Source organism: Balaenoptera acutorostrata, chromosome 3 (assembly GCF_949987535.1).
Source record: "Balaenoptera acutorostrata chromosome 3, mBalAcu1.1, whole genome shotgun sequence".
In the NCBI taxonomy this organism is placed as follows: domain Eukaryota; kingdom Metazoa; phylum Chordata; class Mammalia; order Artiodactyla; family Balaenopteridae; genus Balaenoptera; species Balaenoptera acutorostrata.
Window position 1 is genome coordinate 174,867,960 of NC_080066.1, and position 21,421 is coordinate 174,889,380.

Sequence of the window (21,421 nt, forward strand, 5' to 3'; positions counted from 1 at the left end):
GCTATTGCAGACGCACGTTTGGGATACTTGTTGGAGGTACGGAAAGATTAAAACAGGGCCATAAGGTACCAGCTGTGGAAGTTGTGCACTGTGCAATTCTAGAAGGCACCATTCACAGTTTAGTCTCTGTTACGTTATTAGCCATGTTAGAGCTCACATTTATTGAAGACACTATGTACCAGATTCATGATCTCATGAAATTCTCCGGTTCTGTTTTCTTCATTTTACAGATGACAAAACCCAGGCTCAGAGAGCCACTACCTTGCCCAAGCCGCAAGAGCAGAGCTAGGATTTAAACCTTCTTCTGCGCAGTTCCAGAGCCCCGAGGACAGCGGACTCTGGGCGCAGTGTCGGCACAAAAAGCCTGTTAACCCTGACCCTGGCAGGCCAGCCCCGCGAAAGCCCCGCTGGCACCCCCTAGGGAACTGGTCTCAACAGCACGGGGCAGGGCGCCAACAGCACTGGACTTGGGCTCAGGGCTGGTTCTTGCACCCACCAGGTAGGCGACCTCCTGCCTCAGTTCCTCCCTCCAGCACGCGAAGAGAAGCGACTGCCAGCCGTCCGGGGTTCCACCGAGCCCCGCCCTCGGGGGTGGGGCAGGGAGTGGTCACGTGAAGGGGCGCCTTGCCCCCCCCCCTCCCCGCCCCCGAGCCCCGCCCCGCCCCGCCCCGCCCCGCCCCCAGGCTCCAAGCCCTCAACCCTGTGCGCGCAGAGGGAGCTGAGCGCGCCGCGCGGGCTCGGGACCTGCCGCCCCCACCCGGTTGCCGAGGTCGGCGTCGCCGCCGCGGGGTTTCGGGGAGGCCTACTCGCTGCGTGGCCTTCTCCCGGGCAGCTGTGCGGGCGGCTGGACCAGCAGCGGCAGGGAGGACTCGAGCGCCGGCGGCAGCAGCGACACCATGGATCTGTCCTTTATGGCCGCACAGGTAATGGGGCTCCTTCCACGCGCGCCCCGGGCCGCCAAGTTTGGGCAGGTTCCGGGCCACGGTCTCGCCCTCCCCGCCGGGGCTGAGCGCACCGGGAGGGTTCAGGTCGGGCGGTGGCGCCCGCCGGCGACCCGAGCGCGGGTCCTTTGTCCGGAGCTGGCATCCCCACTGGGTGCGCGCGTCTGGGGCGGCGAGCATGGCTCCCGGGGGTGGGGCAGGCTGTGCGCCCAGTGTTACCCGGATCGACCTGTGCGAGGGGCCTCGGCAGGGGTCCCCTCCCTGCCCATCCCCCACCTGCGGTCCTCCCTCCGTTGCCCCGGAGCCCTCCAAGGCGGGGCAGCCCAGATCCGTGCGTACCCGGCTGGGCAGGCAACCTCGCTCTTCCCCATTCTGTATCTTCCCGAAGCGCCGGGTAATCTGTCACTTGCTGCTGACCTCGGACGCCTCCCACCTCACTTTTCTCCCGTTTGGTGGAGACCACAGACTCTGTAGCCCGAGGAAGGCGGCGAGACCCGCTCTGTGACCAGCCAAGCGCCAGAGCGCAGCGGTCGTTTTCTCCTTTTTCTGCTTTGTGCTGAGTCTGTAGCCATCAGTGCCTGGCGCGACCATAACTCTTCTCTCGACACAAAACAGGTTCCCAGTGGTAGACAAAACAGATGACCTCTCATTGCTTGGATTTTTTTCTCCAGGGGAATCCCCTGAAGCTCTGAGCGTGGAGTGATCTTTATGTTTGGTGCCTTAACTCTGGAGCCAGAACAAAGGCAGACGCCTGCTTTCCGGAGCTGGAGCTGTCTGTGGCCTTTTGGAGTTACAGTCTGGCTCCAGGGAAGGGCCACCGCATTTGGGCTAGGGAAGTAAGTCCCCATGTACCAAATTCAGACCTTGCACCTTCTATCGAGTTGGTTATGTTGGGAGCCCAGTGGTAGGAAGGCCCCCCAGGTTCCCTCTGTCCCCTGGGCATGTGGCAGGGGCTCCACTGGCTGCTGTTTACTTTTCCAGGGAATGGAGTTTCAGGGGACACTTTCCTTTTCCCCCAAACTTCACCATGGTGGAAATCTGTTTAAAAAGTAGCAGCAAAATCTAGGCTGTAGGGACAGCGAGCTCCCAGCGCAAGCAGGAATGGGTGCAGGATCCCCAAGTTGGCTCAAGGGAACCCAGATTCCAGCTCTTGGCAGTCTCTTAACAGGTTTTCCATAATGCTAATTGCTCCCATGAGCCATGCTGGTCTTTTTTTTTGCCTAATTTTCTGTCTCCTGTTCCTAAACCCATGTTTATAAATATTGTCATATGGACATCATTTTAGATAGTGCTGACTGTAACTGCGTGATGACTGAGGAGGCTTCACCGGATTTATTTCTAGAGGGGAGAAGAGCTCACACAATATCTACCTCTGCCTCCCAGCTCTGGATCCCACCAAACAGCTGGCATTTCCATGGTTACAAGATAAATTGATTACTGCTAATCCTGGGGCTGGCTGGAGCATCAGGAGTTGCTATGGTAACTTGACAAAATAAACGTAGGGCTTTTCAGCACCTATAGGCAGAGCCTGCGCAGAGATGGAGTTCTGTTTTTTTTTTTTTTTTTTTCTTTTTTGTTTACGATTCAAGTTTAATGTGGTCAGTTTATTACTGTGGACAGATGTTTGGGCATTGATTACACACTCAGTCCTGGGTTAGCTGCAGGGACAGAAACGTGAAGTGCCACCAAACGGGGAGAGATGCTGACGTTTTGCTGAGCATCTGCTATGAGCCAGACGCGGGCGCTTACACACTTGATTACAGTAAATCCTTACATGTCTGTGACACTGGCACTGTTATCCCCATTTTACAGATCAGGATACCAAACTTCAGCGAAATGAAACAATTTGCCCAGGACACACCATTAGCAAGGAGGAAAATGGGTTTCAAATCTGGGTCTGAGGATCTGCGAAGCTGCTGGGTTTCCACCTTATTGCTTCCCCCTGAGAAAGACACAAAATAAGGGACAGGAAGGACATATTTAAAGATGACTCATCTCTCCTCCTCCCCCCAGGAAGTGCTCTCCTCGTGGTGCGTCGTGATCTAATGGATTTCATTCTGCTGTTGCTCTGTCCCTCTTATCCTCACAAGACTTTTACGTCTTTGTCTGTAGCACTTAGCAGTGCTTGGGCACAGTGAGTGCGCAGCATATGCTGTGGGTGTACGGTGACTGCTGCATGTGACCAAGTCGATGTCCCCACGCGTCAGCAGAAGGCAGTTTGATAGAGACGTGTGAAGGCCTCCGTCCACTTGTTCAGCTAATGTTGAGTGCCTGCCTTGTGCCAAGCTCTGTGTCAGGCACTGGGATAGGGATGCTGGGGGACAAAGTTGAATGGGATGTAGATTTTCTTTCTGGATGCTTGGAGAGTAGTGGAGAAACGATGGACCAGGCCATTCCTAGAAAGGGCGACCAAAATGCCTGGTATAAAGTAGGCCCTCCACAAGCATCTGTTAGATGATTGGATGAGGATAAGACAAGATGTATGTGCAGGAAAAACCATTAACAGGAAAAGATAGTGAGTTTGAGGTGTCACATACCGCCCCCCCCAAACACCTGTTCATTGGTACTTGAGGCTGGGGGTTCTGATGGATGGGAACTAGAGGCAGATTTCCCCTAGCGGGCCTGGGAATAAGGGCATTCTAAGCAGAGAGGTACGGAACTTCCCTGGCGGTCCAGTGGTTGGGGCTTGGCGCTTTCACTGCCATGGCCCTGGGTTCAATTCCTGGTCGGGGAGCTAAGATCCCAAAAGCCACACGGAGCGGCCAAAAAAATAAAAAATAAGCAGAGAGGCATGGAGGTAGGAAAGCCCAGAATATGTTCACAGAATCCTTTAGGAAACTGGAGGGTAGGGAGCACAGTAGAACTGGGAGACAGAGGCCAGGGCCAGGTTGTAAGGTACTAACTGCCCAGGATGAGAAGTTCACGTTTAATCAGTAGACAGTGGGAGCCATTGTAGGTGACTGAGCAAGAATAGTTTATAATTGAAGCAGTGCCCTGGGAAAACCCCAGCCCCCGTAGAGGCCAGAAGCTGGAGGGATGGATGGAGTCGGAAGTGCACACCTGTTTGATTCACTGATGGAGTGAAAAAAAACCATATTCTTGTGGCTCCAAAACCCAAGTCTCTTCCCCTTCACCAAGTTGTGAAATATGATTCCTCTTCATGGCTTAAAAAGACCTGGAGGATACATGCCATTTTAGATAGGTTTCCCTCTCAAAAGCTAAGCATCAAAAAGACACTGTTCTTGGATGTACAGAGTGGACGTCAGTTATCCAACAAATCCTCTTATGCAGATGTGCCCTCCCTGGTGCGGGTACACCGGGCTGTGGGCTTGGGCTTAGAAGAGGCTGTGGTCGCCGAAGATGTAAAGACTCAGCTCGACCCTGAGCCCTGGAGGCACTCGGCCTCTCTTTCCCCCACCCTGGAAACACCCTAGCCCCACTCTACACAGTCCCTGGAGATTCTGGGGGGTTGAATAGTAAACAGGGGCATGCATTTCCCTATGGCCAGGGATGGCCAGGAGGGCAAGGCTACCCGGACCCCCTAGGAGCTGGAGGGGAGGGGAGAATCACAGATCTTGAAGACTGGTCCTCAAATCCCTTTGTTGTCGGTGGGCTAGCCTGTCTCCAAAGACGGCCCCATCCATTCCTTCCCTACCTCCTGGAGGTACATGTTGGCCCCCCATGAGGGAGGTTAAGATCTGATTCCCCTCCCCTTAATGTGAGCTGGCCTTAGTGATTTTTCTGACCAAGACAATGCAGTGTGAGTGACATTCTGAGGTTAGCTTGACATTCTGAGATTGGTTTGTAAGAAGCCTGCAGCTTCCACCTGGGACTCTTGGAGCGCTTGCTCTGGGGGAAGCCCAGCATCATGCGTGGAATTCAGAGACCCTGAGACCTCGGGAAGGGAATGAACATTTAAGAGACCTACTGTGTGCTGGGCCAGCGCATGGAATGAGCTAGAGGGACAAGGAGCCCCGTTTACATGTTTCTAGGTTGTAACTCCTTGTAGGACAAGCATGCCTATGGCATAAGAGCTCGCTCTCATTTTTGTCTTGCATTGTCCTTGCAGTGACTAGTTTAAACCCAGTAGTTCCCAAATGTTGCTCCCACTAGAGTCACCTGGGAGCTTTTAAGGGTCTTGCGGCCCAGGTCCTGCCCCAGACACTCCCATCTGAGTCTGGAGCTGGGAGCCAGCATCAGTGTTTTCTTTTCATCCCCTAATTGATTCCAGTGTGCGATCAAGGTTGAGACCCGGACCCTAAACCCACACTGTGGGGCTGTTCCCCTCCCCCGTCTTTGCATGGAGCAGGTCCTTGGTCCCTTTTAGGTCATAAAAAGTCATGTCGTCCCTGGAAGTCACTCCAATACCAATTCAGCAAATTAAAATATTCAGGCCCAAAATAATGTAACCTGGGAGCTTGCTCCAAAATTGAGGTTCTTGTTTGGGATTAGCAGATGCAAACTATATAATATATATGGAATATATATAATATATAATATGGAATGGATAAACAACGAGGTCCTACTATATAACGCAGGGAACTATATTCAATATCTTGTGATAAACCATAATGGAAAAGAATGTGAAAAAATACGTGTGTGTGTGTGTGTGTGCGTGTGTATAACTGAATCACTTTGCTGTACACCAGAAACTAACGCAACATTGTAAATCAACTATATACATCAATAAAATAAATTTTAAAAAAAAGAAAGAAAATTGAGGTTCTCCCTTCCTCCAGACCACACCTGGCACAGGTGGGAAACCTAGAGTTGGAATGGGTGCCCATATTACTGTCATGGTACAGACAGGGAGGAAAAATGGAGAGCCCAGGTGGTTTGGCTGACAGGCTGGGGAGCCATGAGTGGGGCTGACACAGGAGCATTCTTCACATCATCATACCACCTCCCAGAGCAGTCCAAGTGCTGGGGGACGGTGGGAGGACCCGGGACCCTTCCATGGATCAGCTTCAGGGAATCGTTGAGCCCCCCGAGGTACACAAAGTAGCATGTTTACGTACATTTTTTTTTTTTAAAGTTATACAATTTTTTTTTATTTATTTGTGGCTGTGTTGGGTCTTCGTTTCTGTGCGAGGGCTTTCTCTAGCTGCGGCAAGTGGGGACCACTCCTTATCGCGGTGCGCGGGCCTTTCATTATTGCGGCCTCTCTTGTTGCGGAGCACAGGCTCCAGACGCGCAGGCTCAGTAATTGTGGCTCACGGGCCTAGTTGCTCTGCGGCATGTGGGATCTTCCCAGACCAGGGCTCGAACTCGTGTCCCCTGCATTGGCAGGCAGATTCTCAACCACTGCGCCACCAGGGAAGCCCCTGTTTACGTACATTTTGAAACAAGTTTTTAAAGAAATCTGTATTCATTTCCTACGGCTGCCGTAACAAATTACCAAAAACTGGGTGACTTAAAACAGCAGAAATGTAATCTCTCCCAGTTCTGGAGGCTCCAAGTCCAAAGTCGACAGGGCTGTGGTCTCTCTGAAGGCTTTGGGGAGGACAAGCCCGTGACTCTCTCTTAGCCTCATGGGTGTGGTCTGCAATCATTGGTGTTCCGTAGCTTGTCTGTTCTTCTGTTCCTATCAGGACACCAGTCATATTGGATTAGGGCCCACCCTATTGACCTCATCTTCTTTTGATGACATCTGCAGAGATCTTATTTTCAAATAAGGTCACATTCACAGGTACTGGGAATTAGGACTTCAGTATATCTTTTGGGGAGACACAGCTCAACCTATAATAGGGTCTGAAGATCCCTGAAGAATAAGGATCTTGGTTTTTGTGTTGGTGGTCACTGGTCTTTGAGAGGCAGTGGAGAGATCACTTCTCTAAACCTCAGTTTCATCATCTGTGAAATGGGGACAAATGGCCTACCTCGTGGAACTGTTCATCTAGTCATTTAACAATCATTTCCTGTGTGCTAGGCCCTCCCTACATGGAGCGCTGGGGGGCAGAGGGTCACAGGCCCTGCTGTGTGATATGTGACAGGGTGGAGGTAAACATAGGTGCCCTGGTACGGCAGAAGAGGCACCTCATCCAGCTCTGGAGGTCGGGGAAGGCTTCCGGAGGTTTGAATTGAGCTGAGTTTGAAGGATGCATAGCTGTTATATAGACGAAGGAGGACACTCCAGGCGGGGGGTAATGACATGAAATGGCTTGAAATGGAATAATGTCTCTTATTGGGAATGAAGGTTGCAAGTGACCATTTGGTTGGGCCCAGGGGCAGGTGGGAGGGAGCGGAGATGAAGCCGGAGGGACCAGGGCCAGGCAGGTGGCCTCATGGAGTGGAGCAGGGTGGGGTGGGGGGCTGCGGTGACCCGGAGAGCAGGGCTGTGGCCTGGAGGGGGCACAGACAGTGTCTCTGAGCTCCAGCAACTTGCCCATGCTGTGCAAACTCACAGGCCCAGGGCTGCGGGTGCTTGTGGGTTTTTAAGAAAGCTGAAAACTCCGATGCTTATAAGCAGTCTGGATTTTCAAATGTTGGCAACTAATTAAAAATTTTAAACTAACCGACCAACCATGATGTGGGCTGTTTTAATAATTACTTATTGCTTACGATTTCAGTTACTCCGTGGCTTAAAGCAATAATTTCTTTTGTGGGACCAGAATTTAGGAAGAAGTGGGCTAGGCAGTTTGTTTCTGCCCTGATGGCATCAGCTGGGGCCTGGGGCTGGAGTCTCACAGCTTCACACACATGTCTGAAGATGCAAATGTTTCATCTTCAATGTTTCATCTTCAGTGAAACATCCTGCAAATGTTTCTTTAGGCAAGTGGGGCTTCCTCCCAGCATGGTGGTATCAGGGTCATCGAACTTCTTGTGTAGCACCGCCTTCCCTCTCGAATCAGCATTCCTAGGTGGACGCTGCGAAGCTTCTTATGAACCAGACTGGGAAGTCCCAGAATGTCACTAACTCCACATTCGTTTGGTCAAGAAAATCCGAAGGCCAGCCCAGATTTAAGGACAAGGGAACCAGATTCTACCTCTTGATGCAGGAAGCAGCACGCATGTCCAAGGGGGAGGGAGGGATGAATGGCAAACATCTTTGGACACAGGCTACACCTGGTCCAAACAGAATAGGTATGTGGGCTGGATTCATCCTGGGACTGCCATTGTGAAAAGTATCTCTAGACTAGACAGATGTGTGTGGAGCTTGACAAAACCTTATAAAAAATTTCCAAGCCCAGGAGAGAAGTAAATTATTCCTAAGGAGCTACACCATAACTTTACTAGACTGAACCATACGAAGTTGCTGATGTTGGACCATTTTGACCTACAAAATGAAAATTTCATAGAGTTCAGCCTAACAGGTACTAACTGGAAAGACAGTAGGTTCCTTGAGTTATGGAGGGAAGAAGAGCTGTGGGACACGGGATGGAGTGAGGAGACGTGGGAAGGGGGATCACTACCTGCTGGGGGGAGATCTGAGGAGGCTTCGTGGGTTTAAGGAGCAGTGCCCTCCCCTGCCTTTCCCCCCTCAGCCCAGCTCTTAGAACCTTGGCCTTGCTGGTGGGACGACACAGTCCCACCTGGAATATTATGTCCCACTGAGTGGGTCTTTCTGGAAGATAAGATGCATGGTCGAATCATAGCTGAGATGCTGATAACATTCACTGCTTGTCTCCCTTCTCCCACCCTCCCTCCCCCTGGGCCTTGGGAGTCTCACGGTTAATTTGCATTTTAATCATTTTTCGTGGAGGGGGAAAATCCACAAAAGACTTCTGGTCAAGTTGAAGAGGCGATTCTGTTATCTCTTGAAATGGTCGTAGCTATTCTCAAGGGCCAGTGGGAGCATTACCAAAGATTTGCAAGAAACCAGCAGCAGTTTTCCCTTCCCAGAGAAATACAGCGCTTCCCAGAGAAAGAGAATTCTAGGGAGTCTGGCAATCTGCTACTTAGAGACTGTTTTCCCCTGCCAGCAACTGCTCCTTTTTCTTTTTTTAAAATTTATTTATTTATGGCTGTGTTGGGTCTTCGTTTCTGTGTGAGGGCTTTCTCTAGTTGGGGCGGGCGGGGGCTACTCTTATCGTGGTGCGCGGGCCTCTCACTATCGCGGCCTCTCTTGTTGTGGAGCACAGGCTCCAGACGCGCAGGATCAGTAGTTGTGGCTCATGGGCCTAGTTGCTCCGCGGCATGTGGGATCTTCCCAGACCAGGGCTCGAACCCGTTCCTCCTGCATTGGCAGGCAGATTCTCAACCACTGTGCCACCAGGGAAGCCCTGCTCCTTTTTCTTTAAGCAAGAATTATTAAAATACAAATTGTCTGTTATCTCAGATGTTTTCAACCAAAGGGCTTGTCTTGAACTTTGAATTCCGATTTTAAAGATTTAAATATTTTATCATTCTAATTAGACCTGCCTCAGGAGAGCAGATAGTGCTACGTTTTTGCAGGGGTGTAATGAGAAGTTAAAGAAGTAAAAATCTGTAGTACATTTTGTAGACCAAATTTCTAGATAGTGTTTTAAGGATCAAGACATTCCATCTGACTTGAAACAATTATATCTCACAGAGCTAAGAGAACCAGGTCGTCTGGAAGTGGATTGCAAATCTCCAATTGAACACTTGAGTGTTTGTGGAGCACCTGCTGTGAACTCAGCCCAACTTTGGGGGTCCAAACTCCAGCTTCTCTACTCTGAGATGATGGAAACCCATCTCTGTTTACTCCCTCCCGGTTCTGTCCCCTCAAGATGCCCTTGTACCTTCCCATCATAGCTGCCTTTTATCAAATGTTTAGGAGGTACCAGGCAGGCCCTGGGTTGAATAATACATAGAATCTCACTTCTAAATCCTATGACACCCCCATGGAATAGGCAATTTTAAGATCCATTTTACAGATGAAAAAACTGAGGCTTAGAGAGGCAAAGTCACTTGCCCCAGGGCACATAGGCTGGGATTCAAACCCAGATCTCTGTGCCTCTTCAGCTTATTTTTTAAATCCAATTTTACAATCTCTGCTTTCTGACTGGAGTGTTTAAACCATTTATGTGTAATGTGTTTTTTTTATAGTTGGGCTTAAATTTACTATCTCACTGTTTCCTATTGGTCCCACCTGTTCTTTGTTCCCCTTTTCTTCTTTTTCTGCCTTCTTTTGGATTCATTGAGAATTTTTTATTATCTCATGTTGTCTCCTCTCTTGGCTTATTGGCTATACCTGTTTTGTTATTTTAGTGGTTGCTTTAGGATTTATAGTGTATATCTTTAGCTTAGCACAGCCTATCTACAAGTGATATTATGCCACTTCACATTCAGTGTAAGAACCTTATAACAATACACTTCTATTTCTCCCCTCTAAACTTTTGTGCTATTATTGTTGTACATTTCACTTCTATGTGTGTTTTAAACTTCACATTGTATTGTTATCATTTTTGTTAAAAGTTAATTACCTTTTAAAGAGATTTAAATAGTAAGGGAAAAACTTAAAGATTTTCCCATATGGGTACTATTTCCAGTGCTCTTTATTCCTTTGTGTAGGTCCATATTTCTATGTGTTATCACTTTCTTTCTGTCTAAAGGACTTTAACATTTCTAGTAGTTCAAAAGTGCTGGTGATGAATTCTTTCAGTTTTTGTATGTCTGAGGAAAAAAGTCTTTTTTTTTTTTGGCTTTCATTTTTGAATGTTTATTTTATTTTATTTTTTATTTTTATTTATTTATTTTTGGCTGTGTTGGGTCTTTATTTCTGTGCGAGGGCTTTCTCTAGTTGTGGCAAGCGGGGGCCACTCTTCATCGCAGTGTGCGGGCCTCTCACTGTCGCGGCCTCTCCTGTTGCGGAGCACAGGCTCCAGATGCGCAGGCTCAGTAGTTGTGGCTCACGGGTCTAGTTGCTCCGCGGCATGTGGGATCTTCCCAGACCAGGGCTCGAACCTGTGTCCCCTGCATTGGCAGGCAGATTCTCAACCACTGCGCCACCAGGGAAGCCCTGAATGTTTATTTTTTACTTGGCATAGAATTCTAGATTGACTGTTTTTCAATACTTTAAAGATATTATTCAACCATCTTCCTGCTTCCCTTGTTTCCACTGAGAAATCTGCTGCCGTCCTTATCTTGTTCCTTCAAACATAATGTGTCTTTTTTTTCCTTTGGCTGTGTTTACAGTTTTTTCCGTATTGATTTTTGAGCACTTTGATTATAATGTACCTTAGTGTAGTTTTCTTCCTGCTTCTCGTCCTTAGGGTTTGGGAGCTTCCTGTATCTGTGAGTTTATACTTTTTATCACATTTGGAAAATTCTCTGCCATTCTTTCTCCCCCCTCCAGTTTTATTGAGATATAGTTGACATATAACATTGTATAAATTTAAGGTGTACAACACAATGATTTCATACATGTATATACTGCAAAAAAGATTACCACAATAAGTTTAGTTGACATCTGTCACCTCACATAGTTACAATTCTTTTTTTCTTGGGATGAGAACTTTTAAGACGTACTCTCTTAGCAACTTTCATATATACAATACAGTATTTAGCTATAATCACCATGCTGTACATTATATCCCCAGGACTTATTTATCTTATAACTGGAGGTTTGTACTTTTTGACTGCTTTCACCCAGTTCCCTGCCTCCTGCCTCTGGAAAACACCAATCTGGTCTGTTCCTATGAGTTTATTATTTTTAGATTCCACATATAAGTGAGAGTATCTTTCTCTGACTTATTTCACCTAGCATTATGCCCTCAAGGTCCATCCAGTATGTCTCAAATGACAAGCTTTCCTTCTTTTTCATGACTGAATTTTATATATACACATATATATACACACATATACATGTATGTAGATATTAATATACCACATTTTCCTTAAGTATTCATCTGTTAATAGACACTTAGTTTGTTTCAGTGTCCTGGTTATTGTATTGTGTGTGTGGATGTCTCTTCAGGACAGTGATTTCTTTTCCTTCAGATACATACCCAGAAGTGGAATTGCTGGATCATACGGTAGTTCTATTTTTAATTATTCAATTTAATTTTTGAACCCCCATACTGTTTTCCATAGTGGCTGCACCAATTTACATTCCCATCAACAATGTACAAGGGATCCTTTGTCTCTACATCTTCTCCAACACTTGTTATCTCTGTCTTTTTGACAGTAGCCATTCTAACAGGCCTGAGGTGATATCTCACTGTGGTTCTGATTTGTATTTTTCCCTGATGACTTGTGATGTTGAGCACCTTTTCATGTACCTGTTGGCCATTTGAATATCTTCTTTGGAAAAGTGCCTATTCAGGTCCTCTGCCCATTTTTTTTTTTTTTTTTTTTTATTTATGGCTGTGTTGGGTCTTCGTTTCTGTGCAAGGGCCTTCTCCAGTCGCGGCAAGCGGGGGCCACTCTTCATCGCGGTGCGCGGGCCTCTCACCATCACGGCCTCCCCCGCCGCGGAGCACAGGCTCCAGACGTGCAGGCCCAGCAGTTGTGGCTCACGGGCCCAGCCGCTCTGCGGCATGTGGGATCTTTCCAGACCAGGGCCCGAACCCGTGTCCCCCGCACCGGCAGGCAGACTCTCAACCACTGCACCACCAGGGAAGCCCCCTCTGCCCATTTTTAATTAGATTATTTTTGATTGTTGAGTTCTATGAGTTTTCCATTATTTCTTTACAGATTCTCTCTTCCCCTGTCTCTCTCCGCTCCTTTGGAGATTCTATTTGCACGTATATCAGGCTGCCTGACATTGTCTCACAGCTTCCTGATGCTTGTTCATTTTTTTGAGGCTTTTTTTTTTCTGTTTGTGTTTCATTTTGGATAGTTATTATTGACATATCTTCAAGCTCAGCAATATTTTTTTGAATATCTAATCTCTGCTAATCCCATCCAGTGTATTTTCGACCTCAGACATTGTAGTTTTCATATCTAGAAGTTTAATTTGGATCTTTCTTATATTTTCAGTCCTCTTCTTAACATGTTCAGTGTTTCCTCTAGCTTTTTAACATATGGAATACAGTTATAACAACTGTTCAAAAGTACTAATTCTAAATGTGCATCAGCTCTGGGCTGGTTTTGATGGATTGCTTTTTCTCCTCCTTATGAATCATATTTTCCTGCTGCTTTGCATGCCTGATAATTTTTGATTGGATGCCAGACATCGTGAATTTTACCTTGTTGGATGTTAGATATTTCTGTGTTCTTATAAATAGTCTCAAGCTTTGTTCTGAGATGCAGTTATGTTACTTGGAAACAGTTTGATCCTTTTGGGTCTTGCTTTTAAGATCTGTTAGGCAGGACCAGAGCCATCTTTAGTCTAAGAGTAATATTTTCCCACTACCGAGGCAAGGCTCCTCTGAGTATTCTACCCAATGCCCTGTGAATTATGAGATTTTTCAGAATGGCTGGTGGAAACAGGTACTATTTCTGGCCTGTATGGATGCCAGGTACTATTCCCTGTCATCCTTCAGGGTGAGTCTTTGCTGCCTCAGGTGTTTTCCTCACGCACACGTGCTCACCAGTCCTCTGCTAAATATTTGAGCGGTCCTTCTGCAGATCTCTGTTTAGCTCTCTCCTCTGCATCCTCTCCCTCATGGTCTCCAGCTGCCTTGGTCTCCCCAGACTCTCAGTGTCATCTCTTCAACCCCAGAGTCCACTGGGCTCTGTCTGGGTTCCCCTTTCCTGCTCCACAGCCTGGAAACTCTTCCCAGGCAGTAAACAGAGTCAATTACTTGTTTCCCATCTCTCAAAGGTCACTGTCCCTCACTGCCTGATGTCCAGTGTCTTGAAAACCATTTCCCTATGTTTTGTCCATTTTTTTATTGGTTCCGTTGGGAGGGTAGATCCAGTCCTTGTTACTCCATCTTGGCTGGAAGCAGAGTTTTCTTAACCCTGTGTTTTTAAGAAGTATGCTTCCACCCCTACTCCTTTCCTCCCGTTGTGGGAAAAGGAATATAACATTAAGTCTGAACCTGGCCCACGGCCTCTCCCTCCCCTCTGTGGAACCTTGATCTGGCATTTCTCTGCCTCTTCTGAATGTCATAAAATGTGGGTAATGTATGGAAGCTCACAGGTGAGTCTCTGACACCAGACTTAGAAAGCCAAACAGTGCGTGGACTGCCCAAATTCCTTTCTGCGCTGCCATTGTCACTTGAGTTCCTGCAGAGAGTCTTGTGACAGGATGCCCCATGGGACATCGTGAGAGCCAGGGAGTGATCCGGGTGTCAGGTTTGGCAGCCAGACGTTGGGCAGCCTACTGAGCAGGGCTGGCTTCCTTGCGCCTCCATCCCAGGCACCTGGACTCGGGGGAGCCTCATTCCCCAGGGGGATGAAAGTGAGGGGGTGGGAAGCAGGCTGCTCCAGCCTCAGGCCCACCCAGGGTGGCAGCCAACAGCTGGGGCCCTGTTTGTCCTCCCCAGACCCCGTTACAGCCCCTCACCCGTCTCCTCGGCACGGAGCTCTGGCAGCGGATTAGAAATGTATTAAGACTTGGCTTCCGGCAGCTCTGAGGGAGACCTGAGGGAGGTGACTAATGCACTCCCCGGGCCCCCTGCACCCTCGCCTCTCTTGGCTGAGCCGTGGCTCTGCTGCCTGCATCTCCTGCCCCCTCTCTGACATCCTGCCAACCCCTCTTCCCTCCCACTGGAGATCCCACCTAGGCCCCGCTGTGTATCCCAGTAACCAAATCAATCCGGCAGGGAGGGCCATGGAGGCAGCATGCCGTGGGACACCCCCTGTGCTGTGTTGGGGGATGTCAAGGAACCAGAAAGAAGCTATCACCAGCCTTCGTCATCTTTGTCACCCTCACCAACATCATGTGAGCACAGATTACATACAGAATATCAACCTCAAGCACACAGGTGAGGCAGGAGACATCCTCGGGTGGAAGAAGAAGGGGGCAGATGGTGTAGATGAACTCGAGCACCTGCTGAGGGGCAGGTTCTGTGCCGCACGACCCCCCTGTGAGGGCGGTGCTCTCGCACGCCCATTTTAGAGAAGAGGAGAGCGAGGCTTGGAGACCCTGAGGGTCTGGCCCGAAGTCACCCAGGCAGGAGGGGCTAAGACAGGCTGGGTCTGCGCCCAGGGCCCGGATACCAATGCTGAATAACAGCTGACAGATTGCAGAGCGTTGAAGTGGGAGTGGAGGGGGACCTGAGCCCCAAGCAGGTGTGATTCTGTGTCACAGACCTCCGCGGCCCAGCCCTCTGTTAGCCTGCGTCTCCCTCCCTGGGCCTGTGTGGGCAGAGCGGATTGTGGCTGAAGCAAGTTGTTCCAAAGCTCAGACAGGCCCAAAGCTCAGACAGGCGGTCGCCAGAGGCAGAGGCGGAGCCCACAGGAGGTTGAAAGAAGCGGGGAGGGGTTTGGGGGAGTGGAGGCTCGCTCCCTCTGGAAGTGCTTGGCCCTCCCTCCTCCTCGGAGCCCCCGACGCTCCGTCCTGCTCTCTCTCAGAGCACCCCTGTGTCTGAGGGTCCCCGAAGGCAAAGGTTCGTGTCTCATTTATGCCAGCATTGCTGCTGCCCAGTCCAGGGCCAGAGCTGGTAAATCATTAATAAAGGGATCAAAGGAGAGCAGGGAATCAATAAAAGCATGGGAAAAGCTGGATAGAAAACCATGGGCTACGTCAGCTTGCTGGCCTTTCCTCCTTGGCCTGCATCGTACCTTCCCCAAAGGCACCAGTTACACCGAGTCCTGCCACCGCAACCTGCATCCTGTCCCTCAAACTCCCAGGCCCCAGCGCCCTCCCTTGCCCTCTGCAGGGTATCTGCCACATGTGGGACCCAGGGCTAGGGCTTTCCATTCAGCACAAGACAGCCTGTCTTAGTCCTTCCTGCCTCGGTGACTTCGGGCCAGACCCTCAGGCTCTCTGAGCCTCGCTTTCCCCCTCTGAAAAATGGGTGTGTAACAGCACTGCCCTCACAGGGGGGTCGTGCGGCACAGAGCCCGCCCCTCAGCAGGTGCTCGGGTTCGTCTACACCATCTGCCTCCTTCTTCTACCACCTAAGGGTGGCTTCTGCCTCACCTGTGTGCATGTGAATTCTGACTCATGTGTTTGCATTGCTTTCGAACCCTGGCCAGATCACCTGGGCAGATCTACCCTAAAATGCCAGAATCCCTCTCCAGTATTCCTATGAAGGTTGAGTCACTCTCTGTGTATCTTTACCGGTGGGGAGCTCACACCACCTCGCAAGGCAGTGACTTCCACTAGACACAGGTAGCCTTGGGCTCAGACATGGCCCTGCCACTGTGCATCTGGGGAAATCACTCCATCTCTCCAAGCCTCGGCATTCGTACCTGTGCAGTGGGATGATGGTCGTTGTGGTAACTTACGATGTCAGGATTTTGAGGCTTAAATATGGTAATGTGGCACCTTGTAAGGGGTCAGTAAATGGGAATTACTCATTATGAGCTTCCTCTCTTGAGTCAAAAATCATCTTCCCTTTAACTCTGCCCATTGGTCCTCGGAAGCAAGTCTAATCCTGCTTGCATGTGGTAGCCTGGGGCTGTAATTGCCTGGGGCTGCAGAGAGCACCTGAGATGGGGAAGCCGGATGCCCATGTCCCAGGCCTGGCTCTGCCCCTCATGACTTGGAGCAAGATACTTAACTTTTTCGAGCCTGAGTTTCTCTGTCTGTTAAATGGGAATAGTAACACCTAGCTCACAGCATGCGCAGGAGAATAAAATGAAAGGATGGATGTTAAAGTACACACTGTACAGGACTGCACAAATGCCAGTAACAATTATTACGTTTGAACCATCATTCTGCATCCTCCTGCATCATCCCTTTTTTTTGGATTAAATGTGGCCATTTCCTTCAACCATTTTTCCAAATGACTCTTCTCTCTGGAACCAGGTCAGGCTCTGGTCTGTCAGTCTTCTTGTAAATCAGTTTTCTCAGAACAAGACATGATGCTCCAGAAGAACCTATCACCTCCTTGGATCTAGCCCTGATATACCCATTAATATGGCCACTGGGAGCTGAGTCTTGCCCTGTGTAATGCTGTACCTTTGCCTCATGCTAATGAGAGGTCCCTCTTTCCTGAGTGCTGCTGTTCAACCAGTTCTCCCTTCCAGGACTGGTGCAGCTGATTTTTGTGAACCTTAGCACAGATACATCAAGAACGGTGAAGGGTGTGAAATTTTACCTGCTTGCAAGCTAGCCTGCCGTGACATAGAAGATGCTGACCAAAGACCCTAGACTCACAGACAGAGGGCTTTATTGCTCACAGCACCGTCAGCAGCATGAACTTCGTGTTCACATCAGTGCCTCTGACCCCGCAGGTCCCACGGGGGCCAGGAATAGCAGCCCGGGTGGATTCTGTGAGCGCAGTGGGTTTGTGTACCAGTGAGGAACCCCACAGTTAGGAAACTCCGCTCTTTCAAAAGGAGCTGCTAGCAAACCTGCCCAACCTTTGTCTCAGAGGGAGATATTATCTCAGAGGGAGATAATCATCCTGGTTGGGAAATAAATGTGCCCTCTGCCCCAGAGGGGACGCTGTCTCTTTCTTAGGAGGCACAGTTTGCTGTACAAACATCATTGTTGTACAAACGTTGAAAAGCTAGTCCGGAACAAGCGCTGTTATGCCTTTACTCAGAAGGCGTGCAGAACACAAAGACTCATGAAGAATTGTCTCCCAACAATGTGTTTATACTTATCCTTCGAAACTGCACAGATCTGGGCTTGCATCTCCCTTGGCCATTCCGGAGCTGTGCCACCTTGGGCAAACTCCTAGCCTCTCTGATCCTCAGTTTCTGCAGCCTGCAAAAGGCATAATTCCTACTTTCGCAAAGTGCTATAAGGAGTTCTTTGTAGTAGTGTCCTTGAAGCATCCTCACTGTGCCTGGTATAGAGCAGACCACAGAGAGGAGGCAGCAGAACCGCAGTCACCATGATCTGGAGGTCATCCTTCCGGTACTTGATTCTCTCCCGTCTGTCTTCATCCCTCCCCGACCTAGTCCTCGTGGCTCCTGTCAAATGGAGTAGAGTTGCCATCCTGGCCCCGAGCCCACCAGCCAGTGGCGAGGACCTGGGAAGCTGGTGTCGGGAAGCCCAGAGCAGAGAGAGCAGAGCCTGGTTCACATCGGGGCTCCGGGACCCGGATGAGTTAGTTTCTGAGCCTCAGCTTCCTCATCTGTAACACAGAACCCACCTCCTAGGATTTAAGGAAGAATGAAAGGAGATGATAAACAGGGACTGTTCGGAACGCATGTGACAGATGCTCAGCAAAGCCATTATGATGCCTTTTATGCCTTTTCGTTTCGGTAGCCCGAGACTCCTGAATGCAGTGTGGGGTTGAAGACAGGAGCTTGCTGCCTGGTGAGGAAAGTGGCCATTCTAGCTGCTCCCTGGAGGGAGCTGATTAGGAAAAGCAAAAGAAAGAAGGCTGTGGGGTGTGAGCTTGTTTTGCAAGCTTCTTGCAGATCTGCTCAGCATGCTGGCGGCACTCAGTAGCAGTTTATGGGCATTCGCATGGCAGGACCCTCTGTGTTCTGCCTCCTGCAGGGAATACAGATCGAACTGCCCAACGCATCCTTCTTTGGGGTCCAGAGATGAGGAGCTTGGAACTCTGCAGATCTTCTCTCTGGCCTTGGCAATGGCTGTTTACTTACTGTTTGACCTTGGGACGGGGTGATTAATATACCCTCTCCGGGCTCCATTTAGGAACTCAGTGTAGCTTGATGGTTAAATGTTTGAGATGCAGAGTCAGACAGACCTGGCTTTGAATCCTGAGTTGGAAACCAGCCGGAAGACTCCAGCATGTCATACAACTTCCTAAGCCTCAGTTTCCTCATCTCTAAAGTGGGATAATGACCTTTCCCGCCTCGCAGAGCTGTTGGGAGGATCAGACAAGGCCACGCGTGTGCAGAGCCTGCCCAGGAGATGGTGCCTACTCTGATGCTGCATTATTTTCTGTTTCTTGGTCTACAATATGGAGTGGGAGGGTGGGAGCACAGAATCTCTTACTGCTAGGAGCAATGGAAGACTCCTGGAATCAAGGTCAAGGTCAAAGAATCCTGCTCCAAATTCTCTTTAGCCTCTTTCTGGTTGTGTGTGACCTGAACAAGTCGCTTTACGTCTCTGCACCACACCATCCATGGGTCCGCTCATCACGTCTCCTTCCACCATGTATGGTGAAAACACTAGTCACCATGCCTGGCCTGGGACCCTGGTCAGTGCTCAGGGCCCCTCTCAGCTCTGAGCTTGTCAATCTGCAAGGCTGCCAGCTTCAGAGAGCATCCTGTGTATTCAGGATGTACCGAGCAGGAAGGTAACACACACGGGACAATGGGGTGGGCCAGAGGAGCACACAGGGTTGTTAAAGTGGGCTACAGGCAGGTCCCAATGGCTGGAGCTGCCCGTTGCTCTGCCCTTACCCAAGGATTCGTCCTTGGGATGTTTTTTGGAGCCACTGGAGTGGCTTAGGCTGATGGTCCCTGCAGCTCGTGGCACCCCAGTGGCAAGCAGGATGGACCATCCCATGGGCAGACGGGGAGGAGCAGCATCTTTTGCAAAAGGAAAATCTGCTCAGCCTTCTCCTGACAAATGATGTTTACTGGACTCTCAGGGGGTGAAGTCTATTTTTTATACTTCTGGTCAGGAAAATTGAGTGGCGCTCATGGGTGTTCCGGGGGGAGGAGCACGCAGCTCCATTGCAGAGAGGAGGCTCCTGCCGCCTCTCAGTTCACATCATGTGGATTGGAGGAATGGACCTTCCAGGAGCTGGCAGTCCCGTGGGTCACTGTGACAGTGTCGACCACGGTAACTTCCACCGTTTGCTGGGTGCCAGGCTCTCTTCTGAGTGCTTTACCTGCACCAACACAGCCAAGCCTCACCACCACACGCTGAACTAGAAATTCCAGTTCTGCCCATTTTTCAGACGAAGCAACTGAGGCTCGAAGAGGTGAAATAAGTAGCACGGTTGCGTTTTGAACCGGCCGCCAGGCACCCACGGACTCTTTCTCGTGGCTTCCTCTCTGGACTCAGTGGCTCTGCAGTTGGGCTGCTTGGTTCTTCGATCTGAACTCAGCCTGAGCGGGGAATCAGAGAGTGGCAATAATTGGCCACCCTTACATTTCCACCGTGATTTGCAACACAGAGCTTTGAGTCCAGCGAGTCTGAGAGGGGAGCAGGGGTTACCGCCTTCGTTTTCAAAGCAGAGACCAAGGTGCAGAGGGGAGAAACGGGCACCGTCTAGCCACACGGGATGCCACCTCCATGCCAGGCTGGATCCCGGACATTCCAAAGGGGGCAGACAGGGATAGAAAGGGAAGCAAGTGGGATGTGCAGGGAGCTGCTCTGTGGGAGCTGAGGAAACGGCTGGTGAGGGGCTCAGGGAGGTTCCCGAGCCGTGTCTGAAGGGTGCTCTCTGCCTGCAGAGAAGAGCCCTGCGGTGAAGGGGCAGCGGGGGCTGGTGGGAGAGAGCTGCACTGATGGACCGAATGCGGGACACATGCTGGATCCTTTGGCTTCAGGGCTCACTGGGGATGAGCCCCCCAGACCACAGCGTGAGCCGACCATGCCACCCAGGGCTTCCTGCCAAGCCTTGTTTTCATTCCTTAGCCACTTAATTCATTCAACAGTGGTCCCCTGGGCCTGGTTCTGTGCTGGGTATTGGAAGAAGAGGTGACAAGGACAGTCCCTGCCACCCAGGGGCCAGCCATCTGGAGGGACAGCAGAGGAGCCGAGAGATCCGACAGTACTCGGAGAGAAGGGTAGGGCTGGGCCACAGAGGGGGCACCTCAGGCAGTTAGCAGGGGCAGGCTTTGTAGGAGACCTTCCTGGAGGAGGTGTCATCTCAAGCCTGCCATTACAGGGCTTCCTCTCCTGCTGCTCTGCTTCTGCACACTTGAGCCCTCCTCGTAGGTCGCGGCAGCTCTGGTGTGGCCAGGGCTCCGGAGGGAACAGGCTGGCAGGTCCCTGCGTTCTGTATTCTGGATTCCAGCCAGTCTGGCTTGGGGCACCCACATTTTGACACTGGGGCCGTGAGGGCCCCTCAGGAAGGAAGGCAGGCCGGGGCAGAAGTGAAGTCTGGGTTGTCTCTCCCATCTTCTCCCACCCAGTGAGGCTCAGAGCCCCTGCCTGTACCCCGCTCCTCATCCCCCACCCCCGTAATATACAAGGCCCACTGTCAGAGGCCAGCTTTGAGCCCAGGGGGCCCCATCCCTGCCAGGTTCATTCTGGACTTGGCCTGGCTCCTCCCTGAGACCCCTGTGTGGATGCTTGGTCTCGGGGTGTCTGCCCTGGGGCAACTGCCACCTGGGAACGTTGGTTCTCCATTCAGTCAGGAGACGCTGCAAGGGAAAGCGAGTCGGGCTCAGACCGCCAGTCACACACTCGCATCCTGCCGCCCTTAGCAGGGCCTTGGCCTGAGGTGCTGGGTCTGCGTCCGCACAGAGCCAGTGCAAGTCCTGCGTGCGACAGCGTTGGGGGTGCGGGAATGAACCCAGGGCAAGGTCTGCGCCCTGGGTTGGAGCTGGCCTCTAGAAGAAGTGCCCTCTTAGGCCACCAGCTCTTCGCTACCTTCCTTTCACCAGCTTTAGCAACTGTCCCATCCTCACAATCC

At 50.5% G+C, this 21,421-nt stretch overlaps 1 protein-coding gene across 1 annotated transcript in view; it reads left to right on the top strand.

Moving 5' to 3' along the window:
* The first annotated feature begins 703 nt into the window (after window positions 1–703).
* Window positions 704–21,421, top strand: part of C3H14orf132 (chromosome 3 C14orf132 homolog) — a 45,476-nt gene continuing 24,758 nt past the window's right edge. Inside the window, exon 1 of the mRNA XM_057544024.1 lies at window positions 704–923. Coding sequence (XP_057400007.1) covers window positions 897–923 — 27 coding nt within the window. The 5' untranslated portion in view covers window positions 704–896. The remainder of the gene's footprint in view (window positions 924–21,421) is intronic.